General features: G+C 42.6%; 1 protein-coding gene across 1 annotated transcript in view; it reads left to right on the top strand.

The window, feature by feature from the left end:
• Window positions 1–16,705, top strand: part of znf536 (zinc finger protein 536) — a 346,188-nt gene extending 329,483 nt beyond the window's left edge. Inside the window, exon 5 of the mRNA XM_078210243.1 lies at window positions 15,769–16,705. Coding sequence (XP_078066369.1) covers window positions 15,769–16,004 — 236 coding nt within the window. The 3' untranslated portion in view covers window positions 16,005–16,705. The remainder of the gene's footprint in view (window positions 1–15,768) is intronic.
• The last annotated feature ends 2,487 nt before the right edge of the window (window positions 16,706–19,192 follow it).

Here is a 19,192-nt window from a genome sequence, read left to right as displayed (position 1 = left end):
TCCCTGTAATCCCATGTATTTACCCTAGCAATCCTCCGGACACTTGGGGGCAATTTACCATGGCCAGTCCGCCTAACCTGCACATCTTTGGACTCTGGGTGGAAACTGGAGCACCCAGGAGAAACCCACGCAGACACGGGGACACACCCAAGGGTGGAATTGAATCTGGGTCCCTGGCACTGAGGCAGCAATGCTAACCACTGTGCCACCGTGCCACCCCTTGCTGGGATTAATTACAGAGAGCATGAAGGCTGCCTTAGGACCACCTGGCATGACGTGAACTACAATTGGGAATTCCGCAATCCCAGGGTGGAATCTTGTACCTTCCCCCATGACGAGTTTGTTGACGGGGGCATTTGATCAGATGGCAGGCCTTCCCACCACCACCGTGATAAAGTCTATGGTGGGAAGGCCCATAATGGCCTACAGGTCTATAAGTGGACAATTTATTAGTATTAACCCAACAGCAGCAGAAAGTTCAACATCTAGGGAAACCAACAAGCAAACCCTAGCATGTTTTCTTGCAGGTTTCCAGGAAGGGATCCCAAATGCAAAGTCACGCAGTGCCTGACTAAGGGGCCCAGCACTGGGAAGAAGGGGTGGTCCGCTAAAAGCTGCCTCTGTGCACTTGCTCCCACCTGCCACCCCCCAATTGCTTACCTGTGCCCAGGTCCATACATAATTGGATGTCTTGGGTGGGTGTAGTGCCAACAGCAGCCACTCCCTCCTCAGTGGCGCAGCTGAGTACAGGACAGCCGCTGGCCTCGGATTAGTCAACAGCTCTTAGTGGGTGGGACTTCTGCCCCACGAGGTCTTTGATCCCGGGGGAAGTCCTGCTGCTGACCTGTTAATTGCCTGATTGGCACAACTTGTGGCTGGCCTTTTCAAGAAGTGGTGACAAGGGGGTCTTGTAGGTTCTTCAGCTGGTCGCTGAGGCCCTGGTTGCCTCTAAAAGATTCACAAAAATGGTTTCATGTTTGAGAAACTTCAGGTATATAGATGGATTGGAGAAGTTGTGACTGTTTTCCTTGGAGAAGAGCAGGTTGACAGGGTATTTTTTAAGGAATTATGATGGGTCCAAATAGGGTTGATAGAAGTGGCACTCGGTGAATTATTCCTTCAGAGGGCCAGCACAGACACGACAGGCCAAATGGCCTCCTTCTGTGCTGTAACCATTCTGTGATTCCATCCCCAGTCTGCAAATATAATACCCTGAGATTGGGCAAGTGCAACGTGGCTTTAGAATAGCCTCCACTCATTATGGAACAGTTCTTTGTAGGGAAATATGATGATTGTCCTTTTAAGGGCAACACAGCAGAGTAAGGGTCACCTGGCTTGGCTGACCAATCGGGACTCAGCGTGGGGAATCACCCCAGCGGGAGGAGTTCTCTTAGGCAGAGGCATCCCAGAACCAGCTGCTGTTGCTGTTGATCTTTGTAAAGAAATGCTTTGTTGTTGACTAATGAAGTCTCTGAAAGTACAGGAAAGTCTCCTGAAAGTTTCAGGAGAGCATCTTCTACTGAATGGTAGTGATAATTTCTCTAAAATTCAAAGACAGTTACCATCATGTTGCAATGATCTTCGGTAAAAAGGAAGAGTGCTCTGAACAAAGAGTACTCCCTCTAAACTGTTCTTTCCCTTTACAGCCACAATACCTATTGAAACACTGGATCCCCCCCTTCTCCTCCAGATGCCCATGCCCTCGGAGGGTATTGATGACCATGAACTGCCATGCATTGGTCCATGATTATGCTTGGCAAAGTACTGGAGTGGCTTGCTGTTGCCTTCTGCAGTAGGCCTGACCAGGAAACTCGGAAGCAAAAGATACCCATCATGTAAAACCTATTAATCACAACTCCCTCCCAGCAATCTGTTATTCTGTGTATAATTTACAGAAACTTTCATCTGTGGAATAAAGAATATTTATTTATGGTGCATAACTAGGTGTATCGCCATGTATCACCAAAAGCTGAAGATAAGGGGAGGAGATGGTCTAATGGTATTATCGCTAGACTATTAATCCAGAAACTTCGCTAATGTCCTGGGGACCCAGGTTTGAATCCCGCCAGGATAGATGGTGGAATTTTAATTCAATTTAAAATATCTGGAATTAAGAATCTACTGATCACCATTGTCGGAAAAACCCATCTGGTTCACTAATGTCCTTTAGGCAAGGAAATCTGCAGTCCTTACCTGGTCTGGCCTATGTGTGACTCCAGACCAACAGCAATGTGGTTGTCTCTCAACTGCCCTCGAGCAACTAGGGATGGGCAATAAATGCTGGCCAGCCAGCGACACCTATATCCCATGAATGAATAAAAAAAAGTTTAACAATTAATATTTAGTAACTGTGCACTCTTGTTCTCATTCTTTATCATCTGGATGCTTGATTAATACTGTGTGATTGGCTCCACTCAAATTCTCATTTTGTTCCTTGGTAATTTTCTCCTTGACTCTTCTGTGGGGTACAGTTCCATAGCTGGAAGTTGTCCTTGCAAACCTCAGTCTAAATGGCCCTTCTCTCCCCAGGAGGTTTGAGGGTGATATTACAAACAGGTCGCCTCCTGCCCTCATCTGTCGTCCAGCACAAGTCCCTGGGCTGAGATCACTAACTGGAACCTTTGGCTGCTTCTACCCTCTCTCAGCTCAGTGACACCAAAGCTAAATATTGTACTAAAATAAAAACAGGAAATGCTGGAAATACTGAGCATGTTGGAGAGAACTCAGCTTCATGCCCCGCCTGATCTGCTGAGTATTTCCAGCATTTTCTATTTTTATTTCAGATTTCCAGCATCCACAGTATTTTGCTTTTGTCTTGGTGTCAGTCTTGGTTATGACCAATCGTGGCTTTCAAAGGGGAATTGAATAAACGCTTGAAGGGAGCAAAATTGTAGGGTTATGAGGAAAGGGTGAGAGAGAGGCACTGAATAAATAAGGTCTTGCAGAGAGCTGATCTGGGCTCTTGCTGTGCCAGAACCAATGTATGATTTCATTCTATGTTAGATAATAATACAGTGATAAATCTTGGGACTGTCTTATTCCACATGATTCAGAAACTCATTGGAAAACCTCAGGGAGCGGGGGGGGGGGGGGTGTTGGGGGGGAGAGGGGGTGATGGGGGTACAGCCAGTTTATGATACAGAATCTGCACGTTCTCCTCGTGTCTGCGTCGGTTTTCTCCGGATGCTCTGGTTTCCTCTTACAGTCTACAGATGTGCGGGTTAGGTGGATTGGCCATGCTAAATTGCCCCTTAGTGTCAGCGGGACTAGCTAGAGTAAATGCATGGGATTATGGGGTGGGATTGTGGTCAGTGCAGACTCGATGGGCCAAATGGCTTCCTTCTGCACTGTAGGATTCTATGATTCTATGAAATGGCAGTGAGCTGGACTCAGTGACCTTGAACAATATAGGAAAGAAACATGGAAACACAGAAACTAAAAGCAGGAGGAGGCCATTCGACCCTTAAAACCTGCTCTGTCTTTCATTATGATCATGGCTGATCATCAAATTTGATATCCTGATCCCCCCTTCCCCCATATCCCTTAATCCCTTTAGCCCTAAGAGCAGTAGAAAGGAGCTAGTGGTAAGGAAGTAATGGTGAGGAGGTATCTGAAGAAGGATCAGATAGAATGACATCAAACTTGTTACCTTTTCAGGAATATTTTTGTGCTTATCCCAATTACCAATGCCCTCCCATAAAGAAAATCCTATTTTCTATGCTAAAGATTGAGCAACCAGGTGTAAGTGTAATAGCTCCCCCCCAACCCCCACCTCCTTCCACTCCATGTCCTCCTATTAAAATCTGATTGTGGAATTATTAGAAGTTGGAAAATAATTGCAGAGTACTTCATAATCAGATGATTGAAAGCCAACGATACTCACCTTATCATTTACATAACTCTTCTTTCTGAAATTTTTTCCCACTGTCTGGCTCTGAGAATTTTTGCTTTGATTTATTTTAACTTTCTTTACTTACCTTTGTGCTTCTTTTCAGGCTGTAAGCTTGTCTTTGATTCGGCTGTGGGTTTTTGTTATGTGTGCCCTTTGTTCAAGCCTTGTCTTCTGTTACTTGTTTTGTTCCCTCGCTATGGACTGACAGCCTTCATGTCTTAACACCTGCTTTACTTTTTTGTCCTCCTAATCCTAATTAATTGGATAGACCATTTTAAGTAGATTAATAAAAGCCTCGCTAAACTGTGGAGTTCTTTATATGTCATGAAGCTACGGAATGGGGCATATTTGACGAACTTTAAATGTTTAAGCTGAAAATTATATACATTCGGTACCAGGCATGTGATGAACCTGATTCCAACTGTGTAAACAGTATTAACCCTACAGATGGTGACCCCTGGGTGAACTTGTCTCCTCGCTCAATTATTCAGCAGTAGTTTTTGTGGCGGTGTAGCTGACATTTTCCTTCAATCCCACAAGGTGGCCCTATAGACCATTTGTAAAGGAAGTCAGCCCTTACACAGTGCAACCCAACGATGAATGCAATCTTAAGTCAGAGCAAAAATTATCTGCAAATGTGTTGCAAATGTTTTATTATGTATTTTTTGTATATTAGTGCACAGTATAGTACATTCAGCATCCATGGATGAATCTGAGGGCATGCTCCATCGCATTACATTTGTACCCTGACATAAAATAATGTCTTTTTAACTCCATTAGTGTCAACTCCTATCAGAAAGCATTGTGCCTGATACTAATAGTGTTAAAAAAAAAGACTCTCAAAAAATCCCTTACAAAATTACTGGGTAAATGTGGATCACAATATCTAAAGAAAGTCATCGGTATTAAGAAATTATTGACCTGTGCTTTACTTTCAGATTCGTGTTGTGCAGATTGTGACAGGATCTCTTGTGGATGAATTCCTCGCAGTTTTATATATTGCTTTTGTTTCTCATGACAAATACCCCCAAATCAATTATAAGACAATGCACTTGCATTATGCTTTGATAAAATAACCAAGCGCAATAAATGAAAAAGTATTGTCTGCATTTCCAGACCTTACACGTTGTTGCAGATGGAAAACTATCTAAAAATGCTGTGTGTTTCATAGTTGGCGCCCAAAGATTGACAAGCGCGTTTCAATTTGCAAAATTCCCAGAACAAACAACAATTCACTGTGGATGACCTGAGATTGTGTTTACTTGAGAATGACATTGTGGCTTTAAAGGGACACAGAGTTTGATCTTGCCTATAGAATACATTTTACATTGCAGGGCATGTCATTTCTGATCTTATAAAACAGTGGTCTCGGCTTTCACAGTGGGGGGAGGGTGGTGAGTACAGTAGGGTGTAAGAGAGTCCAATAGTGGGCAGTACATCCGGAGAATTGGGTATATATATCCTGCCAACCTTAACGACAGGGTCCCAGTTAAATAAAAGTTGCTGCCAGAGTCTCATCCGATATCTGGCAGTCAGTGGGTTCTGAAGGTGATCACGTGGAGAGTTCCACTGAAATTGGAGGGGATGTCGGGGCTAGGGAGGCACAAGCACCCTTGAAGCACCCAACTCTTCCTGCCCCGCAAGCAGTACTGAAATAAGCACGTTTTTACAAAGATACCACGAAGTGGCTTTTACTGACGAGTTAGACCATTTTACTGTGGTTCCACGGCTGAGCGGCAGACAGTACACGAATCCTGCTGATATGAAGTTAATATTTCATCACAGTGTTAAAGATATCATCAGGCCATGATTTCTGGCCTGATGATATCTTTAAGTGAAACCCCATCTACCATTGGTGGGAACCTCATCCATGCTTTTGTAACTTCTAGTCTTGATGAGGTGATTGTCCCTTTAAGGAGCCATCTGCAGGGTCACATGACCTGAGGAACCAATTGGGGACCAGGGTAGGGGTAATCACCATGGTAAGCAGGGCTTGCTGTTCCAGAACCTTCTCGGGAGCTGACTGCAGCCACGAGGCTGCAAGCCTCCAAATAAGCTTTATCTGTAAATAAACATGTTGCTGTTTTTCCTTTAATTGGTGAACAAGAATTATTACATTGATGACAATGATAAAAGCAAACTTGAATCAGTGTGTATATAGTTTCCACTGAAGTAAAGACAAAGAAGGATAATTACAAAAATGTTCCTTTTTGGACTGATAGATCAGTTTTTGCCTGCGTGGAGGATTGGACACAATACATAGAGTGTTTGAGTTATTATTTTCAGGCAAACAGAATAGAATAGAAGAGGAAGAAAAGGCAATGCACCTGAGTGCATGTGGGACTCAGGTTAACAATTGATTCGCAGCCTCACAACCCAAGTGCACCCAACTCCAAGCTATTCAGTAAGATTGGTGAATTGGTAAAGTCACATTTCCCTCTGAAGCCATCGGTCATATTACAGAGATTTAAGTTTAATTCAAGAGGGGTGGCCCCAGGGGAATCTATTGTGACTTGAATCAAATCTCAGAGCACTGCAACTTTGGAGCCACTTTGAATGATATGCTGTAGGGCAGATTAGCCTGTGGGGTGAATAATGCGGCTATTTAATGGAAGTTACTAACAGAGGCAGAAATTAGTTTTAAGCAAACATCGGAGATGGCACTGGCAGTGGAGAATGCTGCAGAGGGTGCACAAGAGTTACAAAGTGTGCAAAATTCACCAGTTGGGGCTGGAACCTGCAGTGAGCATTAGCACCAAGAACAAAGATGTCATAGTGAAGTGGGAAGCAAATTCAGCCACATATAAAACAGGAAGATTTAGAAGAGGAAATCAATCAGCAAAGATTGAATCAGAATGTTACTGTTGTGGGGGTAACCACTCCCTTGAATCCTGCAGGTATAAAGAGGCTGAATGTCTTTTTTGCCACAGGAAAGGCAATTTAAGCCATAAGTGCAAAAGCAAGTCAAGTTTATCCAGTCGTCAATTAAGTAGAGCATCACAAGTATATAATGTGGAAGAAGCTAACAGCAATGATTTAAACGTTTACTCCCCGGTTGATATAAAAGCGGGCACGATAGCCCCCCCATTACTGTAGTGTTCCTGGTAAATGGAAAGCCTCTTAAGATGGAATTAGACACCAGGGCACCTGCTTCTGTGATAGGTCAACATACTTTTTGGTAGTTGAGAGAAGGCCGTTGAATTTAAAGAGTACAGCGGCAAAGTTAACTTACGCAGGAGAAGCCATAAAAATAATGGGCACAATAACAGTACTTGTAAACTATGGACAACAGTCTGACAAGCTCTCAGTAATAATAGTATCAGGCAAAGGACAAAGCCTTCTGGATCATGATCGGCTTACGGAAATCCAGTTAAATTAGACCAAGATTTTCCAAGTGTGAGAAGGAGAACTGCTCAAACTGATGAAGAAATACGAGAGCACCTTCAGTAAGTTAGGCAAGAAAAAAGGCTTGCAGGCAAAGATCTATGTGAATCCAGAGGGAACCCCATGATTTTTTAGGGCAAGACTAGTACCATGTGCCTTACAAGAAAAGGTGGATACTGAATTAAAGAGATTGGAAGAACTGAACAGTTAGTTCAGTTCATGAAATGGGCCACAGCCCCTGTGTTGAAGGCAGATAAGCCCATCCACATTTGTGAGGACTATAAGTTAATCATGTTGCTAATTGGTTAACTATTCAATCCTGAAAATTGAAGACCTGTATGCAAAGCTGGCCAGAGGTCAATCTTATACAAAACTAAATATGAGGCAGACTTATCAACAACTCAAATTAGACGATGTTTCCCGAGGTTATGTCATGATAAACACACACAAAGGTTTGTTCCAGGATATGTGCCTACCCTTTGGTGTGTCATCAGCATGTGCCATTTCCTAGAGGACGATGGAAAGTCTGCTGCAGGGGCTGCCACAAGTTATAGTGTATCTTGTTGGCGATCTTATAACTGGATTGACAGAAGCTGCACACCGAGCTAACTTAGAGAAGGTGCTGAAGTGATTTCAAGATGCTGGAGTTGGCCTCAAGAATGAGAAATGTACTTTTCAAGCCATTGAGGTAACCTACCTGGGTACCGTGTAGAGGCACAAGACTTGGACCCCATGGAAGACAAGATCAAGGCTATAAAGGAGTCACCAACCCCCGAAAACACATTTGAGCTCAAGTCATTTTTAGGAATGGTGAATTACTATGGGAGTTTTTTTTAACTTGTAATGTTATTGCCTCTCTTGCATATTCTGCTAAAGAAGCACCATCATTGGTTTTGGAAGCCCCCCCACCGCCCCCCCCTCCCCCCCTCCCAGAAAGAAGCTTTTAACAGAGTCAAACAATTACTGCATTCTTTGAAATTGTTGGTAGATTTCAACCCATCTAGGGAACTTGTGTTCATAGAATCATAGAATCCGACAGGGCAGAAGGAGGCCATTTGGCCCATCGAGTCTGCACCGACCACAATCCCACCTAGGCCCTATCCCTGTAACTCCATGCATTTACCCTAGCGAGTCCCCCTGACACTAAGGGGCAATTTAGCATGGCCAATCCACCTAACCCACACATCTTTGTGGGAGGAAACCGGAGCACCCGGAGGAAACCCACGCAGACATGGGGAGAATGTGCAAACTCTACATAGACAGTGACCCAAACTGGGAATCGAACCCGGGTCCCTGGTGCTGTGAGGCAGCGGTGCTACCCACTGTACTAACTACTGTGCCGCCGTGTTGCCTGTGATGCCTTCCATATGGTGCCCATGTGCTGTTGTCCCATGAAATTAACTACGGAGCTGAAAGGCCAATCGGCTATGTCTCAAAGCTACTCACAAATTCAGAAAGAAGGATAGGCCAGTTTCTGAAGAGGTAAAACCATCTTTTATACGAAAAGATGAGCTAAGTTGCCAAGATGGCATCATATGTTCGGGAGTAAGGGTAGTCATACCTGTACCAGGAAGAGAGTTGCTCCTAGCTGAATTGCACAGTGCCCATCTGGGTATATCTAAGGTGAAGGTGCTCACCAAGAGTTATGTCTGGTGGCTGGTATTGAAGCTGACACTGAAAGCCTAGTCAAGCACTGTGAACAGTGCCAATTGCTACAAAGGTTGTCTGCTGCAGTCCTGTTGCTCCCTTGAGAATGGCCAGACCAGCCATGTGTATAAGTCCATATTGATTATGTTAGTCAATCAATGGGCACAATATATTTGCTCCCTGTTGATGCACATTCAAAGTGGATGGAAGTGTTTGAAATGAAGTCTCTGAGATTGCATGGTACGGTTGAGAAATTGCACCAATGTTTTTTCACCCACGGAATAGTATCTGATAATGGAACAGCAATCATGAGTGCTGAGTTTCAGAACTTCACTGCTGGCACTCAGTGGTACCAAGCACATTGGGACTGTACCTTACCACCCAGCATCCAACGGATAAGTTGAACCAGTCATCCAAACCTTTAAATCTGACCTGAAGAAGCAGTCAGAAAGGACACTGGAACCTCAAGCTTCCTTCTGGGATGAAGGACCACTCCACATGCAACAATGGGAATCCCACCAGCAGAGTTGTGAATTAACTGTTGTCTCGGAATGAGACCAAGCCTCGTGTTTGCAAATTTGCCAGGGAGGGTAGAAGACAGACCATGATTCATGTCAGTCAACATGGTCCTTTTCAGTCGATGAAGCCGTGTATATGAGGAATTTTGTAAGTGAGTTGAGTTGAGTCCCTGGGATCATTGTATCCAAAACGGGACCTTTGTCTTATCAAGTGGATGTAGAAGGAAGGAACATCCAGAAACACGTTGACCATTTGAGAAAAGAGAGATGCCCCAGCAGCCAGTTTTGCTGTCAGGAAGTATATTACCATCAGGGAATGTTGCCGACTGTTTTAGCACTGAAGTACCTGGGTCATCCTATGGCAGGCACAACTGATGTCTCCATGGAAACAGATAGAACTGAACTGCCTGAAGAGGCACCTGTCATTGCCATTTCAGTTTAAAAAGAAAGAAAGACTTAATTTATAATTGACTAAATTAATTTGCTAAATGTTGAATTATTTTGGACTGTGTAAATTAGGTATTGATTTCGAGGGGGAGGGATGTGGGTGATTGTCCCTTTAAGGATTGATCTAAGGATCACATGACCCAGGGAACCAATTGGTTTCTGTTCCAGAATCTTCTGGGAGAGCTGACTGCAGCCTCGACTGCAGCCAAGAGGCTATATAAGCCTCTGTATAGCCTCTACTTGTAGATAAACGTGTTGTTTTTCCCTGAACTGGTGAACAGGAATTATTACACTTGACCATTCCATTGTTCTGTTTGGCTTCCCATCTTCCACTCAACATAAATGTTCGCTCATCTGAAACTCTGCTGCCCTTATCTTAACGGGCACCTAGTCCCATTTACCCATTCGGTGTCCACAGGCCTGCATTGATTTCCAGTTCAGCAATGCCTGAATTTTAAATTTCTCAGCCTTACTTTCAAATCCCTTCATGGCTGTGCCCTTCCCTAACTGTTGTATCCTCCAGCACTTCAACTCTTTAAGACCTCTCTGCTCCTGCAACACTGGCCTGTTGTGCATGCTGATTTACATTGTTCCTCCATAGGCAGCCCTGCCTTCAGCTGCCAAGGCCCTAAGTTCTGGAATTCCATCTCTAACCCCTCCATCCATCCACCTCGCTGTCTTCCTTTCCTCCTTTGAGACAGTCCTTAAAACCTATCCTTTCACCATGCTTTCTGACACCTGTTCTAACATCTCCTTCGGTGGCACAGGGTCGGAGTTTGCTTGATAAGATGGCGTAGTCGCATCTTGGGACAATTTACCATAAAGGGCGCTATATAAATGCAAGTTATTGTTGTTGACAGCGTGATTTCTAAAATTTTCAAAGATTAACTCTCCCCAGTCTCGCTGGTCAAGGGGTTTTAAATCCTAACCAGTTAACCGACCTACCGTGTGCAGCAGCGCAGACGTTCAAAGATCATACACCCAAAAAATGTCACTGAAAAGCTTTTGCTGCCGATGATTGTTCAGATTTTCACAAGCATTTGTGTCACACTGGGGGCAAAAGCTTCAGAGCGCCGTTCTCTCTTCAAGGGGGGACGATAGTAGGTCAAATGCTGTCACCTCATATTTTCAAATAGACGGCTTTTCGTGTGGGCGGGAGGAGTAATCGAGAGAGAGGAATGAGCAAGAAAGTCTGCTTTATTCATGCACTTCCAAAAGTGCTGAGCAGATTCTTTACTTTTCTGCATTAAAATGTAGTCAGCAGATTAAATTCTGTGAGAGGAGACTGCCTATGGTTTCCTGTACGGTATTGAATGGCAAGTGTGATGTGAAGGAGCAGAGCGTAGCAGCCTTCATACCTGCAGGTGGTGCTGTAAGAGAAAAGCACAGCCCTATCCGCAATCGAGCCCTGTGCCAGAGCAGGAATACATAGCACTGCACCCACTTTACTTCGCACAGATCATGAATACTGACATTAAAACTACAGACCCAATATAGCTCTGATAAAATTGTGAAAAAGTGTTCCTTACAAGCAGCCTGGCACAATTGCATATTCCTCCAGCCTGTGAGTGAGATGACGGCTGAGCCTCTGTTTTTTGCCCTACTGAGATAATTGAGGATCATAATGGTGGGAAAGGACTGCAGTCATCACTCGCTGTCTGTCAGGTATCAGTACTCATCTCTGTGTCATCTGTCACCATTGAAGCACTGTGTCATCTTTACTCAGCCTTCAGAGCCGCTGTTTCTCATCCTGTTCATTATCTTGTGCACAGACCAGCCCCCCTTTTGTAAATGCATCTTTTTGTGACTCTCAATCTTCTGATTATGAATCGATGATCATGTGGTGTAAGAGAGATAGATGGCTTTTAGCTCCATCTTGTCTTCTCTAATTGTAAAATATTAGTTACATTAGACTCTGGTTTTTGATTAATGGAACTTATTTGGAGTGGCCTCTCCCAGCTTCCCCCCCCCCCCACCCCCAAAGTCCTCCACTGACTTTCGAGAATGGAGTGATTTCAATTAAAGCAGACAAATAAGCCCTTCAGCTCCGAGATAGCTAAGCTATATGTATTGAATCCACAGGGCCCACAAAGCTGCTGTTGATTTCTTATAGCAGAATCTTCAGTGACTGGATGGACGCGTGTGATTTAATGGTTGCAGGTATAAATAAAATATGGAATATAATGAAGATCCAGTTTAAAAAAATGATTACAGCTTTTTTTTCCTTCGGAACGGCATATAATATTGAGTGAAAACACAGTGTGCTAAGTTCTCACAATCAATCAGTTCAATTACAAAGGGTCTATTCACTGCCATGTGTCAAGGTTTATATGTTACACAGAAGAAGATAAAGTTAAACAGCTACAAACAATCAAGAAAAAATTCTTTTCATCAGTTTGAAAAGGCTTAAATTAGATCTGCCACTTAATGTTTAATTTGCGCGATAACACTTTTTAAAGGAGATTGGTAATAGGCTATGCCTGGCTCAGACGAGGCAGTTTCACATTTTGAGCATTGTTGTTTTATTGAAAGGGCGGTTTAATATTCAGGAGAGAAGAATTATTTTTCCATTTCGGTTTCAAGAATTGGTACAATGGCCGTGCTGCGGCCTTCAAATGCATGCCGTTACTTTTGAGGGGGACGAAGCATCGCACGTTAACGCTTTCATCTGCGGGACCTGCCTCCGACGCAGGAGGGTGTCGTCCTGAAATTAATTTTTTATGAAAATGTCACGCCAAAAAAAAGAGCATTGTTCACTGACCAAGATGTCTGCTGATGGCATTAGCTGCATTGTTAATATATCCTTCAAAGGCTGAGCGCGGGGAAAGGTTGCCAGTTCCCTACATTCCTCCCACCCCCCCCCCCTCCCACCCAGCCACCCAACCACCCAGCCACCTCATTGTTATGAAGAAAGAAATGTTTACGTAGGTGTGTCAAATGCCCCAGTATTTAACGAGTTAAATCGGTTTGATGTATAGCTGAGTATATAGAATGGGCTAAACCCTGCTGCTTTATTTTTTTTCTCTTGATAGTTTTTTCCATGTATCCTGAAGATAGAATTACTGTTTGTAAGCAGCTGAAAGTCATTAGTGGATCTGCAGTCTGTCAGGTGCTGGTGAGAATCTGCTGAAGCTGAATGGGTTCCTTTGCAGAGTGCTGGGAATTTGTCATGTGCTGATGAGCAGTTATAATAATATATGGGCAAATCACAAGCATTCTGCAAATTAATCAAATTTTTTTTTACTCATCTCTGGGAGAGAGAGCGGCTTTGCAGCGCGCCATAGGTAAAGCAGTCTTTACTCACAGATGGTAGTGCTGGCATCAGATGGAATTTATATAACAGTAATTCTGACTTCCTGCCAAAAGTAGCCTGAAAGACACTGGGGAAATTGTGTGAGGGCAGTCATGTGGTTTCGCAAAGGTTGTTGCGGTAAGTTTTAGGGAAAAGCTTAAAGATTTCTTTCTGTCTGCTCTTGTTGTTATAGCCTGAAGGAACAAAATCCCGCTCAGTTGCGCCACAGGCCAAATCCACTGTGTAGTTTTTTTTTCATGAATGTGTACCGAAACACTGTGTTTCCCAGCTGTTTGAACTCTTGGCACAAAGAACCATATGACTTCATGTCCTCACTCTTCCCTTACAAGGATTGGAGGAAGGAAAGTTCAAAAGGTTGCTGCTCTACACTCTGCAGGGTGGAGGGGGCTTGCTGCTCAGGAAGTGATACTTTGCTCATTCACTTTCACCGTTCTGCTTGTCTCCACCGAGTGCACTTTGGGTAAAAAGAGGGAAACTTGAACTCCAGCAGAACGTGGCACGGTTGTTAAAAAAAAAAATCTGGGGTACTGCAGGCATGGCAAACACATTCAGAAAGAAGCCAAACAATTTACTTATCCACTGCCATTTTATAAGCTGTGCAGGGCACACACACACACATATAAAAAAGGAATGAAAGCGTTGCAATAACAAAGCACTGTGATGGCTGCTTTATGGGGTCATATTACAAAAGGCCGTTCGGTTCTCAATGACATTTCTGATTGCAGAATTTCCTCAGACCACAGCGTTTCAAAGCCATTTTTGAGCTCAGAGACCCAGTGAATCCTTCTCTGCAGAGTGTAAAATAGAGACGACACAAGCATTCCTTTTGTTGTTTTGTTCCAGTTTTCCTTGTAGATGCCAGGAGAATGTTTTGGGAATTGTACACAAAAGATCAGAGAGGCAGGGGGGGGGGGGGGGGGGGGGGTGGTGGGTGGAGGGGTGGGGGTGGCTACAGAAAGAACTGTTTCGCCGATACATGAGCTGTATGTCGGGAAGATTTGCCAAATGTTTCCTGCTGAATTTTGAGAAGATGGAGAATCAGCTACGTTACATTAGAGAGTATCAGTAGACTGCAGTGTTTTGTATAATGTTAGGAGCTGCCCATTTGTTTTGGTTCACATGACTGCAGTGGAGTAAGTGGATTAGACTGAAACTTTACCATGCTTCATTGCAGCTGGTTGCAGACATCTGTCATTTCTCAGCTACAGCTTCAGTATCAGGCCACGGAGAGAGAAAAAAAAAACCCCAGCAAAGTCTGACACCTTTCATTTGGCGCAGCCTCTTATAGAATAATGCAACGGAAAGACAACTTTGTATTTCAAAGTGGGCCTTTCACTCAGCTCCGCATCACTGTAACTTGAAGGGAAGCATCTTCAAAATCCGGACATGTATTTGCTTTTTCTTTACTTTAGTTAATAAGGAGTTTATTTGAATTTTTTTATACAATTAAAAAGTGTGATCGACGTAAAAGAGGCTGCAGACAGAGACTGCTAACAATGATGAATCTATAGGTAGAAATGGCGTTGCTTGTTCCCGTCATGTGCCTGGTGTTTTCAGATAAAAATATAGGTATTCTACAAATATTGGGCAGTCTATCTTATATTATCAATAGGGCCATGGTTCAATAAATATTATTCTGTATTCTTTGAAGTCTTAACGCAAAATTACTGGCATAATGTTTTCTCAATAAAGAAGAGAGGGGCTATGCCACTGTCAGTGCCCCCAACTAAATATAAGTGCAGCGAGGAATATAGTTTATGTGACAGTGATCAGAGAGTAACAAAAATGAATGCTGTGCAAATGTAACTCTTTGTTGCCATCACACCCTTTGGCCTCACGTTCATCATTTTAACTACAAATCCATTGATTTTACTGAATGTTGTTTATGTAGAAGACAAAAGGTTAAATTCAGGCTGTGCAGACCGCAAAAATAGGATATTGTCAACACACATAACCTTCACGTTGAATGTGATGTTGCAGAACAGCGGGTTAATTCTCAATATAATATGTAAGGCCGCCATGTATTTTGATAGCTTATCAGGTATTAACGACTAATTGCGGGCACTATAGTCTAGGCTGAACGATAAATAATGTAAGTTAAAAGCTGTATTTGTGTAATATCTACAAATACAGTACAGAAATGTGAAAGAAGACAGACTGCACCTCTGTCAAGCCAGAGTATATGAACAAGCATTTTATTTTTATTTCCTCCATGTAGCCTCACAATGTTTTATTTTCCCCTTACAACTGCAGCCCCTATATTTGTGTACTAAAATGTCAGAGTGAGAAAAAAATTAAAAAGGTGCATTGCCAGAGTTTCGTGTGGGAGTGAATGGCCTTTTTCAGTCCCCACTAAGCCAAGTAGGTTGCTCCCATGTATTTAATTTCATCCGGATGCAAAATGGTTGGTTTAAAAGATGCTCACTTTTATTTTAAAGCATTTGTACTATAAACCATTTTTTTTTAGGATTTGAGTGCCTCCCCACATTATTCTGTACTTGAAAGGTTTCTTTCCATCAAAGGAATACAGAACTCTAACCAGACTCTTGTCTTTCCCTGCCTTACAGGTCACAGACCTTTCCAGTGCAGATACTGCCCATACAGTGCCTCTCAGAAGGGGAACCTGAAGACTCATGTTATGTGTGTGCATCGCATGCCTTTTGACAACAGCCAGTATCCAGATCGCAGGTTCAAGCGCTCACGAGTTGAAACGGAAGCTCCTGGGATTTCAGAGGAAGCAAGTGTTGTGAAACCTGGGAGCTCGTGTGAACTGCCAGTGGAAACCAGTCAGGACCAAGAGTAATGCAGTGGAACAATATAAATACTTGCAATATACATTTTTACAGCGCTTTTTTGATATGCATTCAAAATGAGCAAATGTTTATGGCATTCCAGGGAAAGAACTTATGGACTATATAAAAAATAAAACCCCAGTATTGTGATCAACAGTATAGAACATAAAAAAACAGGAGTTTCCGGTCCTCCCAAATGGCTGCCAAACTGTTACCTAGCAACAAGTACTTCAAAACATCACAGGTGGGAGGATAAAGTGGCTCTAAAAGGTGGGAGGAGGTCATCAGTTACTTAAAAGCAGGACATTTAAAAGTTTAAAGTGGTCTTTGTCCAAAAATAATGCTCTTAACAGAAAAACGATACCATCTGAATGATTTAGCATTGCCTTGAAGATCTGGGGCTGTGTTTTCAGTGTTGAAAACACCTTTATAACATGACACCAGCTGCTGTCATTCGCTTAGCATAGTAATGAGATGAGTTGGTAGACTGCCATGGTGCCAGTCTGACTGGAGCTGTCACTGCAGAAAAAATCAATTCAAGCGGTGTCGCAACTGCACTATAGAAGAAATCTTAGACAGCCCATGAAGTAGGGTCAGTAGTGACCTACAGTAAAGTGGGCTGGGGATGTTACATTTTCACATTTTTATTTCCCAATTCGTAGCCAAACGCATCAACGGAAGAGAATGAGACGCAATGCAAACGTGTTAGCCATTTATATATTCTTTTCTCTGTTATCAGTTTGCAATGTGGAGGGAAGAAATCATTTTTTTTTCTTTAACTTAAAGGAATTTTCTTCTGTGGAGAAGTAGGTTATCGATAATCAAATTATAGAAAAGTTGGGGGGGGGGCGGTATTTACGGGGCGGTGGGGGGGGGAGGGTGGGGGACAAGTGTTACAGAGCACCGAAAGCTGTTAGGTCTGACACTAGAGGGCACTAGTGGGAAGTAGGACGTTTGTAGCAAAAGGATCATCATGATTGTTACTTGAATGGAAGTCCCCGGGAGCAACAATTTGCTAATTTTTTGTAAATGTAAAGAACAAGAAAAAAGAAGCGAGTTTCTCCTGAAACGTTATTAAATAGCAGAGAAGACGAAGGAGCCCAACGATCCATAATTCCCTGCATATGTATTAAAAAAATACTGTTAAAGTGTTCAGTCTTTTTCCTTTCTTTTTGTAAAACAGAAATTTGTGGTGTATTTTTATGAATTTTAAGCTTTTGTACAATTCGGAATCTCCAGAGTTTACTTTCATCGTGATATAGGAAGCTTGAAGGAAGTGGAAGCATGTGATGAGTGACGTAATTATAACATTCTAGAGAAAAATAATGTATGAAGGTTTTTAACAACACAAAATCAGCCCGAATATTAAAAGCAAGGAAGCTTATAGCCTTTGGAATCTTACTTCCGTCATTAAAAGCAAAACTGGTGCTTCTTCTTCCGATGGTAGATGAGTATTAGTTAGTGTCTTCTGAAAAAAAAAAGTCAGACTTAAAAAGTCAAATATCTTTCCACATAGGCTGGCAGCAGAAAGTAAATCCCAGGGCCTTAAAACTTCTGTTCTGCCTAAAGCAGTTCACAGTAATCAGAAACTGCAATCTATGATTTGTGTAAATAAGAAAAATAAGCTTAGTACTAACCTGAGATAAGGATAAAATCTCAGGCTAAGAGAGAAGTAAGGTTTGCATATGCTGGCTACTAGGAAGTCAACCAACTGAAGCCGCAGTTTAATTGAGGTCGCTAACTTGGACCTATCTGGCGTATAGCAAGCTGGTTTTATTGTTTTCTAGTATAGTTCTCACTGCCTTACTTAAACCCAGACAATAAACTTAATGCAACTGTTTCTAAAGATCCCAGTAAGGGATCGAGATGTTATTAAACATTTCTGAACGACTGTAGTAAGCTTTAGGATATTAACTGCACTACTGTGTTTGGTGACTGTGTCAGTCGCTTGCTTTCGTGTGTGTGCGTGTGCGTGTGTGAGTGTGTGCCGCCTACAGTATCTTAGCAAACACATTCCATTCTTGCACTTTTGAAATCTTTCAGTATTCTTCTGTGTCTTTCAGCATTTTCAGATGACAGGCAATAATTCTGTTTGTGACACTGGAAACATTTCCCTTTCTGTGACGTGTGCGTTGATTCCATTTAGTCAGGTGCTACTGTCCCTCTTTTTTTTTTCTCCCTCTGACGTAGACCTTTCCAGAACATTTGTAACTTCTAATACAAACAAGTGACAGCAGCAGTGAAACATTGTCAGATTCTGAATAACATCATGCTTCACAAATCTAAACATGTCAACATTTCTCTGTACTTCTGTAGTGTGTGAAACTGGTCATGATATTGTCTACATTCCTAAATGAAGGAGTTCCTATCTTGGAGGAGATCTGAGATCAATAGAGTAGAGGATTTTGTTGCCTTGCTTGTAACAAGTAGATGACTTTGTATTTAAAGTTTATTCTTGGTCATTATTTATTATACATCAGTTGACAGAACTTTATTCTGGTATAGAAGTATAAAAGTTGTTTTTCAGCGATGACTGTTTTCTTTCTGCTGTTAGAAGCAAGATGTCTTTGAAGCAGTACAGTTTTATCCAGTGTTTTACGCAATAAAACCTCTACCTCTGAAAGAGCGGATTTCACCTTCTTATTTTGTATTGGCGCTTCTAAAAACTTAACATCTTGTATACTTGCCTTAATAATTCTGCAGCAGGGTTCACTTTGCTTAGGATCTTTACCCAGGGAGCTTTTACAGAATTTTCTATAGCCTTGTAGCTCTGAAAGCCAAAGTTGTATGTATTTCCATTCAGAAGCACGCTAAATTCTGTAAGCTTTACATTTGCAAAAATTGTTGCTGCAAGTTTCCCAGCTCATGACGCTCATCGAACAATTTCCTGGTTTGCAATTACACAGATATTGTACAAAATGCATGCCAGTCTCTGCGCTAATCATAGCATCATAGAATCCCTACAGTGCAGAGGGAGGCCATTCAGCCCATCATGCTTGCACCGACAACAATCCCACCCAGGCCCTATCCCTGTAACCCCATGTATTTACCCTGCTAATCCCCCTGCCACTAAGGGTTAATTTAGCATGGCCAATCCACCTAACCCACACATCTTTGGACCGTGGGAGAAAACTGGAGCACCTGGAGGAAACCCACAGGGAGAAGGTGCAAACTCCACACAGTGACCCAAGATTGGAAT

The sequence above is a fragment of the Mustelus asterias genome, chromosome 4 (assembly GCF_964213995.1).
Source record: "Mustelus asterias chromosome 4, sMusAst1.hap1.1, whole genome shotgun sequence".
Classification (NCBI taxonomy): domain Eukaryota; kingdom Metazoa; phylum Chordata; class Chondrichthyes; order Carcharhiniformes; family Triakidae; genus Mustelus; species Mustelus asterias.
This window is presented reverse-complemented; position numbering and strand designations above follow the sequence as displayed.